The 15,382-nt window shown below is 41.5% G+C and overlaps 1 protein-coding gene across 5 annotated transcripts in view; it reads right to left on the reverse strand.

The window, feature by feature from the left end:
- Window positions 1-3,160: 3,160 nt before the first annotated feature.
- Window positions 3,161-15,382, reverse strand: part of LOC113405021 (sex comb on midleg-like protein 2) — a 114,417-nt gene continuing 102,195 nt past the window's right edge. For 4 of the 5 annotated variants that reach the window (XM_026649758.1, XM_026649765.1, XM_026649768.1 and 1 more), the window contains 4 exons: window positions 14,065-14,178; window positions 8,546-8,827; window positions 7,616-7,779; window positions 3,161-3,415 (listed from right to left, as the gene is read on the reverse strand). In XM_026649758.1, coding sequence (XP_026505543.1) covers window positions 3,290-3,415; window positions 7,616-7,779; window positions 8,546-8,827; window positions 14,065-14,178 — 686 coding nt within the window. In that variant the 3' untranslated portion in view covers window positions 3,161-3,289. The remainder of the gene's footprint in view (window positions 3,416-7,615; window positions 7,780-8,545; window positions 8,828-14,064; window positions 14,179-15,382) is intronic. The other variant, XM_026649761.1, reaches the window with a different exon arrangement.

The raw sequence follows: 15,382 nt of genomic DNA on the forward strand, positions 1-15,382 counted from the left end.
CAATATATTTTGAGAGACTGAATTCGAACCACCTCTTGATTATTTTAGCTGGATCCCAACTTCTGTAGTTTTCCTGTCCATGATTTGCTTTGAAGTTACCAATAACTTGATTAAGTTACTTCTAAATTGCAAGCTGATTGTTCAGCGCTGGCATCAGAACAATAGACTTCTGTGTAACAGCATTACTGTGTAATGGTAATAAAATCTGAAGTACATTAATTTGTAATTGAGGTCTATGTTAGTTGATATTAAAACATTTGACTTAAATACTTCAGTCTTTGCTTAGACACAGGACACAAGTATGGGTAGCGTGTACTGGAAGAACAATGAGCCAGATTCAGAAGTGATGAACACCCACAATTTCAACAGAAGCCCTTGGGAGCACTGGTGATCAAATTGAGCCCCACCAGAATACATACCAAATGCAAGCCTTCTGAATTTAATAGATCCCTGTGGAAACCACAGCCAAAACCAAATCCATGTCCAGTCACTTGAAACTCAAAGGCTAGAATCTGGTTTAATTTATGTATGCCGTCTGTCTGTATGTTTTTTAACTGCATTTTTAAGCATGACCCAGATTCCAGTATATATTTATACATAAGATGAAACACAAGTATAAATCCAAAGGATTCTTATAAAATGCACTTAGTGTACCAGTTATGAACCAGATTTTATCAAGGCACCCATTAAACTGAAAGGAAAATATTCTACTCTACACATCTCACCATTCAAGATTTTGAAAAGAAAAAAAATATAAGTAGTGCCTGATCATACACGAGATTCGTAGGGGTCTCCTGTCCCTTTCAAATTAATGGATATTTGTGTGGAAATGTTGTGAATCATATGAGCAGCAAGACACTGTATACATCACAAATATTTCAAAAACACAGATCCATCTAAGTTCCTATATATTAATTGCTTTTGATAAGCAGATGTTGCAAGATTATATTCCTGTAATAAAAAAAACTTCACATCAGAAGTTTACATGAACTGCCAAGTTCTGCAAAATGCTAGATAATAATGCGAACTATGATGTCTGCACAAATTTTAGTTGAAGCAGAAGTATATATACAATGTCAAACAAAATGGACAATTACAACACTGAACATTTTTTTAAATTATTTTAGATAAGAACATCCAGTTGAAAATAAACAATTAAAAATATATTCTGTTACACCCCTTGGATCTCATGCTATAATACAATGTGAAACTCTAGTACTATGACATTCTAGCATTTCATGTGCACGTATGTGCACACAACCTTTGTACAAATATTTATACCACAGCCATGGAGTGTATGAAAAAGAGGCTACAACTTCATTGTTCTATATGGATGTAGAAAACAGAAAACATAAACATCTTAATTTTATTTATACCAACTATTTGGACAATGCAATAATATAGTTTCAGACCAAATTACTTCCAATGCAATTTTATGAGTGTTATTTCTCACATTAAAAAGTCAGCATAATGCTTAACATATTGATGAAGTGTGGCATAAGCAATATATAACAAATATGCTACATATTTCTCCATCATTGTTTTGCCCTTTTCTAGATATAAAGCAGGCATGTGTGTGCTGTCCATCTAAACACACATGTGGACAAAGGATATGTAAAGTAAACCAAACCACATAACCCGTAGTGTTAAATGTTTCGTGATAGCAGAACAAAACAATCCTCAAAGACAAATGAACTTCTAAATGAAAATTGTGTTGCAGTTATTTAAATGACTACTTGGAAATCTGAGAACTACAAAATATGATTTTGCAGGATTTCTGCTAAAACCTGAGGAATATTAAACTAGCAATAAGCAAGGCATTTTCAAACAAGAAATTTGTAAAAAATACACATTTTTTACTATAAGCTTTCATATATAAAAAGACAATAAGAAATATAATAAAACCTATCCATTTAGGACTACATCTTCCCTAGTAAATAGTTATTTATTCTCACTTGCACTACATACAGTACATTCGATTTCCTACACAGAAAATGTACATTTCTTGTCCCTGATGTATATTTTATTGGCAGTGATAGCAAGCTGTTTTATTATCAACACTCACTTCTGTAGCTTATATAAACAGCACCAAGTTTTATGCAAAACAAGAGTATTAGTATGAGTACCACTTCTTCATGACAAGTGAAATATTTAAATTAAAGAAGTAAAAAAACAAGAAACATCAGAACCAAAATGCGTATTTCCAGAAACATACCAGAATAAATGGCTCAGAGCTAAGTAATGAGTAACTGGGAGTTTTGCATAGTACAGGGCACTCTCCTGTATGAATCCACCCATCCATTGATTGTTCCTTACCCCCCAGGAATGGAAAGCAAAGTGGACAGGTGCTAATGAATATAGAAGTACACAAAAAAATTACTGGTAAAAAAAAATTGAACTGTACAGTTTCTCATTATCTCTGTCACAGTGCAAAGTATATTTTAAACACATTTTTAAAAAACTGAATACATATGTACAGTATATATGTATGTATCACACTCGCACACACATATATATATACACATAAGCATGAATACAAATATCCATGCCAAGTTCAGCAAAAAGACAGAATGTTTAAAATGTAGGTCTTCTGTTCCATAGAAATTTGGAAGTCTGTTCACCCCAGAACAGTTGGCTGTTTAAAATGGCCAAGAAAATGCCCCCCTGCATAAATTGACAACATACTGTACATTTGTCCTCATAATTCACCAGAGAACTGATAACCACACTTTATAAAAGCTTATATTTGTATTAAAAACACACAAATCAAACAATTCATATGGCTATTCCCTTTATGGAAATCTGTATAGCATAATTTAGATGAATATTACTTTTCTGGAGCACCAGACAAAGAGTATTCACTAAAGAGATGAAGTCTACTGTTGCTTCTTTAAAATTTTCTTATAATGTAAAGTTTTACAGCCACCCCTGTAAAAGTTATCAAACACCTGATGCTGTTTTTTTCCTTTGGGATTAAGCTGTTTTGGTTCTAAATGTGAATGTGTCAGTTGAAGTCTGTAGCAGAGAATGGATTTCTCAGCATTGTGTGTGAAGTTAGTACTCATGAAAGCATTGTGTTTTTTAAAAAACACACAACAGCAATTGGCTTTTTGTGTGACGTTTCTAAAACATTTTAGAACACTAGAATATAACAGTCCTTTTCACTTGAGAGGAAACTTTGCAAACTGAAGACGGTTTATGATGACAAAATATTCTTAAATAAAGAACATGTCTGTGAACCTGAGAGTTAAGTCTGATATGAATACGTACATTACTGTGTCTCCATTGGCTAGTACTTTCCTTGTTTAAGTCTCTCAATATGGTAGCATAGCTTTAATGCTGGCCCCAACTTCAGTCCCATATATTTCATTATCATATCGCTCCTTAGTAACAGTAGTGCCTTTCCGTCAATTTCCTACGGAAGGAATAAATACAATATACAACTGCTTTAACAGGTTACATGGTATAATCAAAAAGTATATTGTATTAGTTTATACCATAGTAAAACTTTATGTAGAGTATATAAAACAGTAATTTACTATAATTTAATAACTCTGATGGCTATTAAAACCAAACTGATTTTTATTTAAATATTTATTTTAGTGTTTTCTAAGGCACCTTTTGGTAGGTACTTGAAAGAATGCACAAGTCAATAATAAAAGGAATTGGACAAAACCAGATACTGTAACCAAAACAAAGGTAACTGGCCCAAGAGGAAAATCCGGAAAGGAAGAGCTGCTAAAGAAGGGAGGCCTCTCTAGTCAAAGATGAAATGACCCAAACACTGAGGCCTTGCACTGAACCTTGAAAACAGCTGTAGAGAGACTCTGGCATGCATGCAAACACTCACACCCACAGAGGAAGGGAGTTATACATCATCTAGGTCTGTGACACAAGACAGATTGTCCAGCCTAAACCAGATGGAATGTTAGGATCAAGAGCAAGGACAACTGAACAGATTTCTACTGCCTTGAAAGAAGCTGTTGAAGTTGGACAGGCCTAAGTTATTAAAAGCTCTACATAGTATTGGCAATTCAGCAAATATTTCCCTAAAATTGCATACTGAAACCACTTAAAAAAAAAAAAAAATAGGCTGAAAAATACGATGAAATGTGATCCCTATTCCAAAAATGTCCAGAAAAACCAAGAAGGGGAGGTGGTTTTGGTTTTTTACATCTATCTATATCAATCTATCTATATTTCAGTATAGTTTCCTTTGGACCTAGCTTCCTCCAAACTTAAATGAATGTTTGTTATGAACTGGTGCAGAGTGAATGCGAAATGTTACCATTTTACACCCATTTTGCCCAGGTGTAAAGGAATACACAAGGCAGTAGAGACTCTGGCTCGTTGGGTCCACAATAAAAAAAAAAAGCCAGACACTTCTTGGTGGGGACACTGCCATTTTGAGATGACAGTAGTTCTCTATTAGGCAGCCCATCATGTAACCCACACAGTGAAAGGAAAATGGGGCAGAATGAAAGGAGTATACAGGGACTGACGTGCACAGTTAGAGCTACTAACTTTTGACCTTCCTAAATATATCATCTAGCTAGTTCTAGTGAAGATTTGCACCGTCTTGGCTAGATCAGACCAGGTAAATGCTTTTCATTATTGTTTTTAACCTTTCTTCTCTCTCCTAATAAAACTGTGTTGTCTAAATGCAACCAAGCTTTGCATTTGACTGTTAATATTAAGGATCAGCTGTCCTGGGTGAGAAGTGGAATACAGATAGGGACCGTAAATCTCAAAGAAACTCCAGTTGCAAGTGATCGGACTTTGTCAGTGCCCACAGATCCCGGGGTTTGGTAGGAGCCAGGAATGATGGTACCAACAGAACACAGTCTGGTACTGATGGAGCCCAAAGTTTACGGGCTTTCTTGTTGTGCTTCTGGCACTTAGTATGCCCTAACTCCTCATGAGCCGAGCTGATAAGCTTGCTTACGGCAGAGTCAGACTTCTCTGAAGTGGACTTTGGGAAGCCTAGGTTTCATGCTTATGAGAGTGCTTCCTGACAAGACCCCACCATGGGCTGTCCCACACCAGAGTCAGACTTTGCAGTAGGAGGCACACTCCTTGCTGAGTCAGGCCAATGTGCGGGGGCATTCCCCGGCCTGGATCTGATTGGGGTCTCATGGCCTTCTCCATGAGGTATTTGTGGAGACGAAGTTCCCACCCTTTTTGGGTATGGCTGGGAAATGATCAGCAAGTACTGTACCTTGCCGCCATGTTAGCTTCCCCAAGGCAGTGCAGGCAGTGCTGGTGGTCAATGCTGATCAAGAAGGATCATGGGCAGGAAGCACACAGTTTGAAGCCTGGAGTCCTGGACATAGTCCGGTACTTGAACGGGGTACCGGGGAAAGGGTCCCCCCAGGAGACTAATCTAATGCTAAACAGTAAAAACTATTAAAACTGTCAAACTATTTGCAAACTAGATGATTCTTATTTTGTAGGCCGAAGACAAAGCTGCAGACTCTAAAGGTTCTGACCCAAACCGTGCGGCACTGAGAAGGAACTGGAGAGGCGTTTGGTCCACCCTGCCCTTTATCCCCTCGGTTGGAGACATGAGGTGAGCCAGGGCGCATGTGCGGACCAGCAGACACTACTTTCAAATTCTCCAGCTCTGGGCACATGAGTAACCCACAGTGGAACAGAATAGGGACCATCACTCAAAGAAGACGCTACAGTTACTATCTCTAGAAATACCGTGGATGGAAGTCCTTGTGGCCCTCAAATGATGGGGCACCAGGGAACACCGTACTCATTGTATAGTTAGTAAGGCCTGGTCTAGACTTAAAAATTATTCTGACAAAGCTATGGCCCTCAAGGAGTGTGAACAATTCATACCCTTGAGCTAGGGTGACTTCCCACGCCAAACTGGGCAGGACAGATCAGGAATGCAGAGTTCAAGTCCTGATCTTGGGGGCAATGACTCCAGGACAGCATTTGTCCCAGATTCCCTGCGGTGCTGCTCCACACCTGCATAAGGCTCAGGAACAGCGCCAGCCTCTTTCCGGTGGGAAGGCCCATGTGGACCTTGACCCCCCTCGCCACGAGGCCACGCCCCCTGCTTCTTTTCTCCCCCAAGGTCCTGCCCCTGGCCAGGCCAGAAGCTGGAGACAGGCAGGAGTAAGAGCAGCCCAGGGAGCCCACACCTATCACCTGCCCTGGGCACCTGACAGCAGCCCCTAGCCCAAGGGCGGGCAAACTTTTTGGCCTGAGGGCCACATCGGGTTTCGGAAATCGTATGGAGGGCCAGTTAGGGGAGGTTGTGCCTCCCCAAACAGCCAGGTGTGGCCCGGCCCCACCCCCCACCCCCCCCCCCCCCCCCCGCTTCCTGTCCCCTGACAGCTCCCCAACCCCCATCCAACCAATCCTTCCTGACTGCCCCCCTGGGACTCCTGCCCCCCTGGGACTTCTGCCCCCATTCAACCCCTGTTCCCCGCCCTCTGACCGCCCTGACTCCTATCCACACCCCCGACCACCACCCCGAAAGCCCCTGCCTTCTATCTAACCCCCTCTGCTCCCTGCTCCCTGCTCCCTTACCGCGCTGCCTAGGCACCAGTGGCTGGCGGCGCTACAGCCACGCCACCCGGCTGGAGCCAGCCATGCCACCGGGCAGCACAGAGCACCGGGTCAGGCCGGGCTCTGCAGCTGTGCTGCCCCAGGAGCTTGCAGCCCCGGCGCCCAGAGCATTGCGCCGCCGGTGGGGCGAGCTGAGGCAGCAGGGGAGGAGGAACGGCAGGGGGGTGGCCGGGGGCTTGCCTTCTGGGCCAGTAGCACAGGGGCAAAGCAGGAGGGTCCCGCGGGTCCGATGTGGCCCATGGGCCGTAGTTTGCCCACCTCTGCCCTAGCCTGTGTCCCTGCCCCCTGGGGCATGCTGCCCAGGGCAGGTGGAGGGTCTGGGGCTCCCCACAGCAGCCCGGGCTCCCTGGGTGGCTCTTACTACTGACCAGCTCTGGCTTTTGGCCTGGCCAGGGGCAGGGCCTCGGTGGGGAGAGGAGCAGAGTGTGGAAGCTCGGGGGGAAAGTAGGAGAAGGGTGCTGGGCCTTGGGGAGGAAGAGGAGGAGCAGGGGGCAGGGCAGGCCCACGGAGGGGAGTGGGGCTCCTGCATATGTCCTGCTTTTGCGTTTTGAGCGCCATAGCTGTGCGGACCTAACCCTGGTGTAGATGCAGATAGACTGACAGAAGAATGTTTCCGTCGAACTTGCTACCATCACTCAGGAAGCTGGAATTCCTACGGCAATGGACAAACCCATTCTCTCACTGCAGGAAGCATCTACACTACTGCACTACAGCAGCATAGCTATGGCAACGTAGCTGTACCACAGTAGCAGAAGTAGTGTAAACATGGCCTAAGCAACAGCTGTTTAGAGCAGTCTAACAAATTCACTGCATAGAGCAAGTAAATGGGGGGGGTAAGAGTTCCCAGGCTTAGCAAAGCTTGAAGACACTTTCTAGAGAAAGAAAATCATCTCTCATGAATTTATATGTGGGTGGCATCTGCCCCACCTTTCATTTCAAATGCAATAATAGCAGGGAAACTCACACAAACTTCCTGCGCAGATCAGTCATGTGCTCAAGTCTAGCAGAATAGAAATAGAAAATATCATACGTGTCTCCTGAAGAGTTCTGCATGGGGTGCTAATGCCTGAGGATCAGCTTCTTTCACAAATCGCATCACTTCCTCTATTGACCAGGTAGAAGGATCCTTATTTGGTACTCGTGAGGGTTCCCTTTTTAGTGCACTGAGATCAGGACCTGTTGTAGAACTTGCAGCTTAAATGTAAAACATTGGCAAAGGGAGAAATGTTGTAAGTGTCCATGTAGTAAAAACACATCCTTGCAGACTCAAGTGAATGGAAAAATACAACATTGTTAGTGTCCTGTATTAGTAGCAGTCCTCTCTCTTCTACCAGTGTATCAACCTGGCTAAGATCAATCAAATTCTTTTACAATTTATTAAAATGAAAAATATTTGATTTTCCTTCTAAAAAGTCATCGAGATGTTCTATTTGGGCCACAGCATGAATTTGCATTCAGATGACTTCTACAACTGCAGATACACCCAATGGCATAAGTGTTAGCATATGGATCAATTTGAGACATTTGGTTCCTAGCTCCCACGACACCAGCAGCTGGGAATGCTATGCAGGAATGCAGTGCTCCCTGAGGGAAGGGAACCCCTCACTGCAAATTTCAGTGACCCTTTGGCCAACTTGGCCGCAGTACTTGAGAAGCTGAAGAAGGAGCTGTAACCAGCACTGCCCAGCCAGGCAGGCTGCAGGGTCTTTGATAAGCTAGCAGAGTAAAAAATCATATGCAGGATTTCTCTGCCTTGTACAGTATTAGAGTTAACAGGCTTAAACTCTGTATTCTGAAATCACGTTAGATGGTCTGACATGTTTGGCAAAGTCTGACTACTTATGTGAAGTCTTGGATGTCAAAACACTTTGCTTCATAATTCATAACCCACTGACTTTGCAGACTGCTAAAAAGTAGGTTAGCAAAGCACATATTTTAAAAGGTTAAGTGTATGCCATACCTTCAATCCTCCTCTGCATTCGATTCCTGTTGACTTCATAGTAACTGCTGTTCCCAGCAGAGCTTGATGACAGCCTGTGTAGGATTGGGGCTGAGTTTGAAGCAGCAGTCACCGGCTGAAGGGAATTCCTGTAATATGCTGCACTCCCTGAGATACGATATTCAGTGGAATTTCGGCGGGTTGGGCTTGAAGGATTTACTGAATTGAGTGCAGAATCCATAGAGTCCTCAGAAAATCGGTGTTCTTTGGGAGTGCCATTTTCTTCAGTTGGCAATGTTTCTGCTACATAATATGAGTAACACAAATACTGATCTGTTCAACATGTTAGATTTTTGTAACCTTGTTATTTAATTCCATGCTACTTATTTTTAACACTAACTACAATTTTTAAGCCTGTCAACAAGCTCCCCATAAAGCAAGCACCAAATACAAGTAGCACCATTCTCCTTCTCTTATTAAGTAAAAGTAGTCAGTAGGAAGTTCCTAAAATACATTTAAAGTTACATCTGTAAAAAAACCTGATTATTGTAGAGTTTGATGAGAGCTTGAAGGTTACTTTGGATCATATAAAACATATGAATTTTCAATACTTCATTTCACTATCATTTCATTCTATACAAAACAAAACTAAATTATCAACAAAGGGGGAGAGCTGATTCTCTAAGAATTATCTGAAGGTAATATCAATATATTTGCGGTTATAGGCATAGACATCATCACCAAGGAAGCATATCCACGGTTTAAACATTTTTTCTAAAGCGCAGCCATTAAGCCTGTGTTATGTTTATCCTGTAAGACATTTTTAATATGAATAAAAGATAAACCTACTGTGTAATATTTAATTTGCCTAGTCTAAACAATATAGAGAACCATCAACTTCTAATCAGAAACAAGTGTGCAATTGTGTATCTATAGATCATACTATCTTCAGATACAGTGGCCCTCTTTATGAAGTCAACAGATTGCAAACAGTTGCCACAATTATTTCCTGTATTGAGGAAAATCCTGGTATTTCAGATACTGCTGTGCTGATTATTAAGAAATACTGACCACTGTACTCCACTTACACGCAGGCAACTCTTCTCTGCATATGAAAATATAAATGAAACAAATCAATTAAATACATTCTGGCTTAAGAAAGAGGTAACAACTCTTTGATAAAACTTGAAAAGGGAAGTGTTTATCAGCTAATCTCTAGTCTTTAAAACATATTCTCAAACTCCACTTGGATGCTTCACAGGACTGAGTGCAGAGCGTAGCCATACTGCTTTTGAGTTAGCTAAAGGTTGTTGCTATACAGCAATATAACAAAGTCCTTCCACCTGCCCATAGGGCCTGAGCGTTTGGTCTGTTTCAGGTTTTTTTAAATCATGACTATTGAAGACTAATAATATAGTCTGATTAAAGCATGGCCCGGATCGGTCAATATGCTATTTGAAAGAAAAGAAATTAGTTGGCAAGAAATGGTTCCATTTTTTAGCAATAATCTCTCTCTGCTCACGTTAGACAAACATCTAGCACTGAGAAAGAAAAAAGAAGGGGAGTAATGATGAATAAAATTAAGAAAAACTTTCCACTTCAAAGAAAACTACGTTGAGATCCCAGCATAGAGTATCCACCTGCCAAAAGCAGCATCTCTAGTAGCAAGAAAATATATATTACACTTGCTCATGAAAGTGCAAATGCTAAACCCATCCTGCCACCCTGCAAATCTTTTCAGTACATGTGTACATCATATATACCCAAGATGCAGTCTTTACTCTTTTGGATAAAGACTGAACTGCTGTGAAATACGCTTCTAAAACGCATGCTCTTTACTCTTCTAGCAATTGTAGCTTTCATTTATTTCCTGCATCACACCAAGATCTGGAATTAAAATGATGGTAAAAGAACCGTTTTCCTGAAAACTTGTGATGTTTTCACATGTGGCTTTAGAGGTCTACCATATGCAGATGCACTCTTTGTCGAAACTTGGTTTAGAAGTATTCTTGAGATCTGGAAGCACTGGGTTTATTTTAGCAGTGATTATTTATAATCCTGAAGGAAAATAAGAAATAAGAAATTCTCTCTATGGTTTAAGCAATTAATTAATAAATCCTTCTTGCTGACATAACCCAATTGCTAAATGAAGAAAGAAGGGTTTCAAGGGCTGTGTATTTGGTTACCTCTGCTTAGAACACCAATTTTCTGTCACAAATATTGAGTAAGACTGGTTCAGGCCTTAAAAGCTTAGACTTTCCAGAACTGGACTAAAAGGAAAACTATCACTGTGCAAGAGATTAAAAAGTCTGCTAGACATGCATCTATATCAAAAGGTGAAAACATCCTCCTCTTGGCTACTCAGGGCCGCATATAATATATCCCTACCCCTTTAAGTTTTCCAATTTAAAACATCATTGAACTGAAAACCAATAGTAACCACACTCTACACAAAAGTTCAGAGAGTTTTCAAGATGTGAAGTCAATGATTAGCAATAAAAAAAAAAATCAGAGGACTTGAAAAAAACAGGAGAAGCTAGAAAATGAGACATCATTGCTGGAAGTTTCAGTCTGGGAAGTAAAAAAAAAGGGGGGGGGATCATAAATGAATATATAAATGCTGAATAGAAGAGTTTGAGAATCAACTGTAGATATAAATCTCAGGATATTTGGTTTGTAGAATAAATTAACTGGAGGGGATATACTGCAATAGGGATTAATGTTTGGAACCCTTTGGCTTAACCAGCATACAACTTCTAATGCCTTAGAAAGGGTCCATTTTATTGCAAGGAAGCAGCGGACCCTGTTAGGAAAAAAATAAAATGTATTTTTTTACTCGAGACACTAAGAAAGCAGAAAGACTGTCACAGTGGATAATGTTACATGAGACTCATATTTTACTTATCCAGATTATGCAGCCTTATCTCTGAAGTCAGAGACCTTGGAGATAATGGTGGTGTCTGAGATGAAGACTTCTTTAAGACATCTTCATGAAATTCTGTGACAGATGAGATTTTTTTCTTTTCAATATTAGGGATTTGAACCTCTCCTGAAATAGGCCTTGGATTCACATATGCGAGGTAGGAAATTCACAGAAGTCAGAATTTAAGGCCTGAAGTGCTACCAGATCATCTAGTCTGACGTCCTGTGTATCACAGGCCACCAACACCACCCAGCACCCACACACTAAACTCAGCAACCAAAATTAGTCCAAAGTATTGCAGCCTACAGGAGACTAAACTATTATGTGCCAGAGGGAGAGCTAGGAGGTGCACCAACGCCCCCGCAATGGCAGGGAATGGATTAAGAGAGCTATACGCTGCACAGGAAGGCAAGCCCCCCGCCTCCTCCCTCCCTCGCCCCCCACAAGATCAGTGCCAATCTGACCCGGGGAAAATTCATTCCTGACCCCACATATGGCAATCAGTTAGACTCTGAGTATGCAGGCAAGAATTAGCGAGCCCAGCACCTGAGAGAGAGAGAGAGAAAGAATGCTCCGTACCATCCTAGCGCACTAGCCCACCCCATCCAGAGTCCCATCTCCAGCTATGGCCATCTCTGATGCTTCCGAGGAAGGAGACAAAACAATCCAGAGTACACTGGGGCAAAATAATCTCTTCCTGACCCCTGCAGGTGACCATCTCAAACACTGAAGCATGAGATTATAGGGATATAAGACAAACTGGTAATAGCCTGTGGGGACACCTGAAACATTTGTATAAACAGGCATTCAGATAAACAGAAGTGTTATTTTGAGCTGGATTCCTGCTGCAGGCTGGAAGGCAGTAAAGGTCTGGGTACAGCTGGGAAGCGGGGGGCTGAAAAGTCACGCAGGGGCACTGTTTTGTCTGACTGGCTACTGTTGTTACCCTTCCAGGTTATGAGCCAAGGAAAGGCGACACCGTGTCAGATCTTCTCCTGCACACCCACCTGCCCTATGGCTGTCCCAGGGCCCAGGCTGCCTGCTCTGGGCAGTGGCTGGACATGGCCCGAGTGGTGATTGTGATGTTGGCAAGATCTCTGCCCTGCTGGTCACTGGGAAGGGCTGTGTCCAACACTGTGGGGCTGTGTGATGGGAGGAGTACAGACTAGTGATACCCTTGTGGATAGGGCGGGTTACATGGACTGCACTTTGAACTGGACACAGTGTTGCAAATATCCCTGAGCAGATTACAAAGAAAAAGCGTTGCTAAAAGAAGATCCTTTCCAACAGATATTCTTGGTCTTTCTTGCTAACCAGCCTGTGAGTGAGAGATCTGAAATTACCTCCCAATTTTCAGTAGAGGACACTGCCTTAAAAGGCTGAGTGGGAGACATACAACACTGGAGAATATTTTGCCTCATAAAAACCTTATTGAAAACTTATCAAAATGTGTGAAGACAACACAAATTCTGATCCTTAAATATGGCAACACATTTATTTTCCCTACAGATTTTTTTTTGGAAATCCAGGCAACCATACTTTATAATAAATGAACTACTAGTTCTTAAAACTTCCTTGTACTATATAGTTATTAGACCTGTATATTGAATAGGGATAGGAAAGTGATCAAGCTTATTTTGAGTGCACAGGATTCCTTACCGGATGCTGCAGCTAACTGGCCTACATTTGAATCATACATTTTGGTTTGCTCCAGTTTGAGCAACCCTATTTTAGTACAGCTACATGTACTATATTTATTCATGGACATACCCAGACTCCTCTAAGTCCATTAGAAATGTCTGACTCAATTCCACAGATTTATTGTATGTATAAAATAGTATCTCCTTTTTATATCAATTCTAAATTTGCTACCAATTTCTATGTCCCCTGCTTCTGTTGTTATTAGACTAGAAAAGGAATGACTGATCTGTCTTAAATAAGCCTAGCATTTATCCTCATCTCCTCTTGCTCTCTAAATATAGTAAAATGGCTCCATCTGCAGAGGAGCAGAGATCTCACTGAAGCTAGTGGGAGCTGCAGGAGCTCAGAACCTCTCAAACGTCAGGTCACAAATCTCTAATTGACTCTCATAATCAACCCTTGCAAATCTCCTGCCATCCTCACTGTCCTTTTCTGAACTCAAGTTAGGCTACCAACAAACAGTGTAATACTCTAGCGGTGCAGAGAGTATGTGTATTTTACATAGTTGTTATAGTAGTTTATTTTCTATCCCATTTTAATGGGATGTAGCATCCTACTGGCTTTTTAGTAAGCTGTTGCACATTAAGCAGACAGCTTCATTCATCAACGGTCTGCAGTGAATCTTTAAACCCTTTCCCAAAAAAGAGCTAGTTGCGTTAGAGGCCAAAGCTCCCAAAACTACATTAGTTCTCCCAAAGTGCAATATTTGTGCCCATTCACCAATAATTTTACACACACACACACACACACACACACACACACACACACACACACACACACACACACACACACTGCATTCTGTCAACTGCTGATGGCTAAGGCTAGGCAAAATTAGTTGTACTTGTTTCTCTTTTATTTGAAATACTATGAACACAAATAACCCTCCCACAAAATGCAACAAATACACTTAAGTTACCTTCAGATGGGTGAGCGTCAGGTCTGGGGAGTTTAGGGGAGAGAGGGGCAGTGTAGGGTGGAGAATCCTGAGAATATCGTTTAGTACTTCTGTTTTCTGATATTTCCTCTTTTGCTGTCAATAGAAGAAGTTACAGTCTTTCATTTCAGAACTAATAAAATTGTTGGGGGAAAGAGGAAAGATACAAAAGTGAGGTGAATGTGTGCTGTATTCACTCACTAGATTTTAATTCTGCTCCCTATATTGTGTGTCTTGTAAGGACTGTAGCACAACTCAGACAGTACTACCTTATACCATTTTGAAACATTACCCACAAGTCTTCAGTGACAATATCTTTCACTATTAGCTTAACCTTATCAGGCAAGCTCAGTTATCACCACACAAACTTTCAGGGCTAAAATATAGTTGGGTTAGACAGTTATCACCCAAGTTGCCTTGAGCTGGCTTCACCCTGAAGAGAGTTCAAAATACAGAGCTTTTGGTTTGACAGACAAGATAAGGGAAGCTTAATGGCATATTGCATCTATTTTTCCACCTTATTAACCAAACTTACAAAATACAGTCAGATTACAGCTTGTTTTAACTAGCAGCTCCATTGAATGAAAAAACATTCTGTACTGACTTCCAAAGGAGTACACAGGTACACAGCAGCTTCTATACAGCCATCCACGTTTCTCCCCTAATAAGAATCTTCTGAGACTGCAGCCAGATCAAAAGTTGGCAGTTATGAGCTAGTGGCTAGAGCATTGGACTGTGAGACTCAGGAGACTTGGCTGCTATTCCCAACTCTGTCACTGACCTGCTGGGTGACCTGGGGTAAGTCACTTTTCCCATCTGTAAAATGGGGATAATGTTACTGACCTCCTTTGTAAAGCGCTTTGAGACCCACTGTTGTTATTATTATATATCATATAGATGGCAGCTATATTTCTGCTAGAAATATTTAACCAAAAATCAAGAGCTACAGGAATAGGGTAAAAACAGTTACTAACCTTTCTGTAACTCTTGTTCTTTGAGATGTGTTGCTCATATCCATTCCAAGTTAGGTGTGCATGCGCCGCATGCACTGTTGCCGGAGATATTTCCCTCAGCGGTATCTGTCAGGCCGGTTCTAGCACCCTCTGGGGCGGCGTGTTCATGTGCCGGTATAAGGGGCTTGGTCCTCTGAATGTAGAAGGCCATGGCACACCTAACATCCAGTGTGTGGAGATGCTGCTCCTCCAAATTCTTGTGCAATTTTTGGAAAACTGGCAGGAAAAAAACCTGATTACTATGAAACTGTAAGACCACCTTTGGGAGCAATGCTGTGAGGGGGCAC

The sequence above is a fragment of the Terrapene carolina genome, unplaced genomic scaffold (genome assembly GCF_002925995.2).
Source record: "Terrapene carolina triunguis isolate 2854851 unplaced genomic scaffold, T_m_triunguis-2.0 Scaffold23, whole genome shotgun sequence".
NCBI classification, from domain to species: domain Eukaryota; kingdom Metazoa; phylum Chordata; order Testudines; family Emydidae; genus Terrapene; species Terrapene triunguis.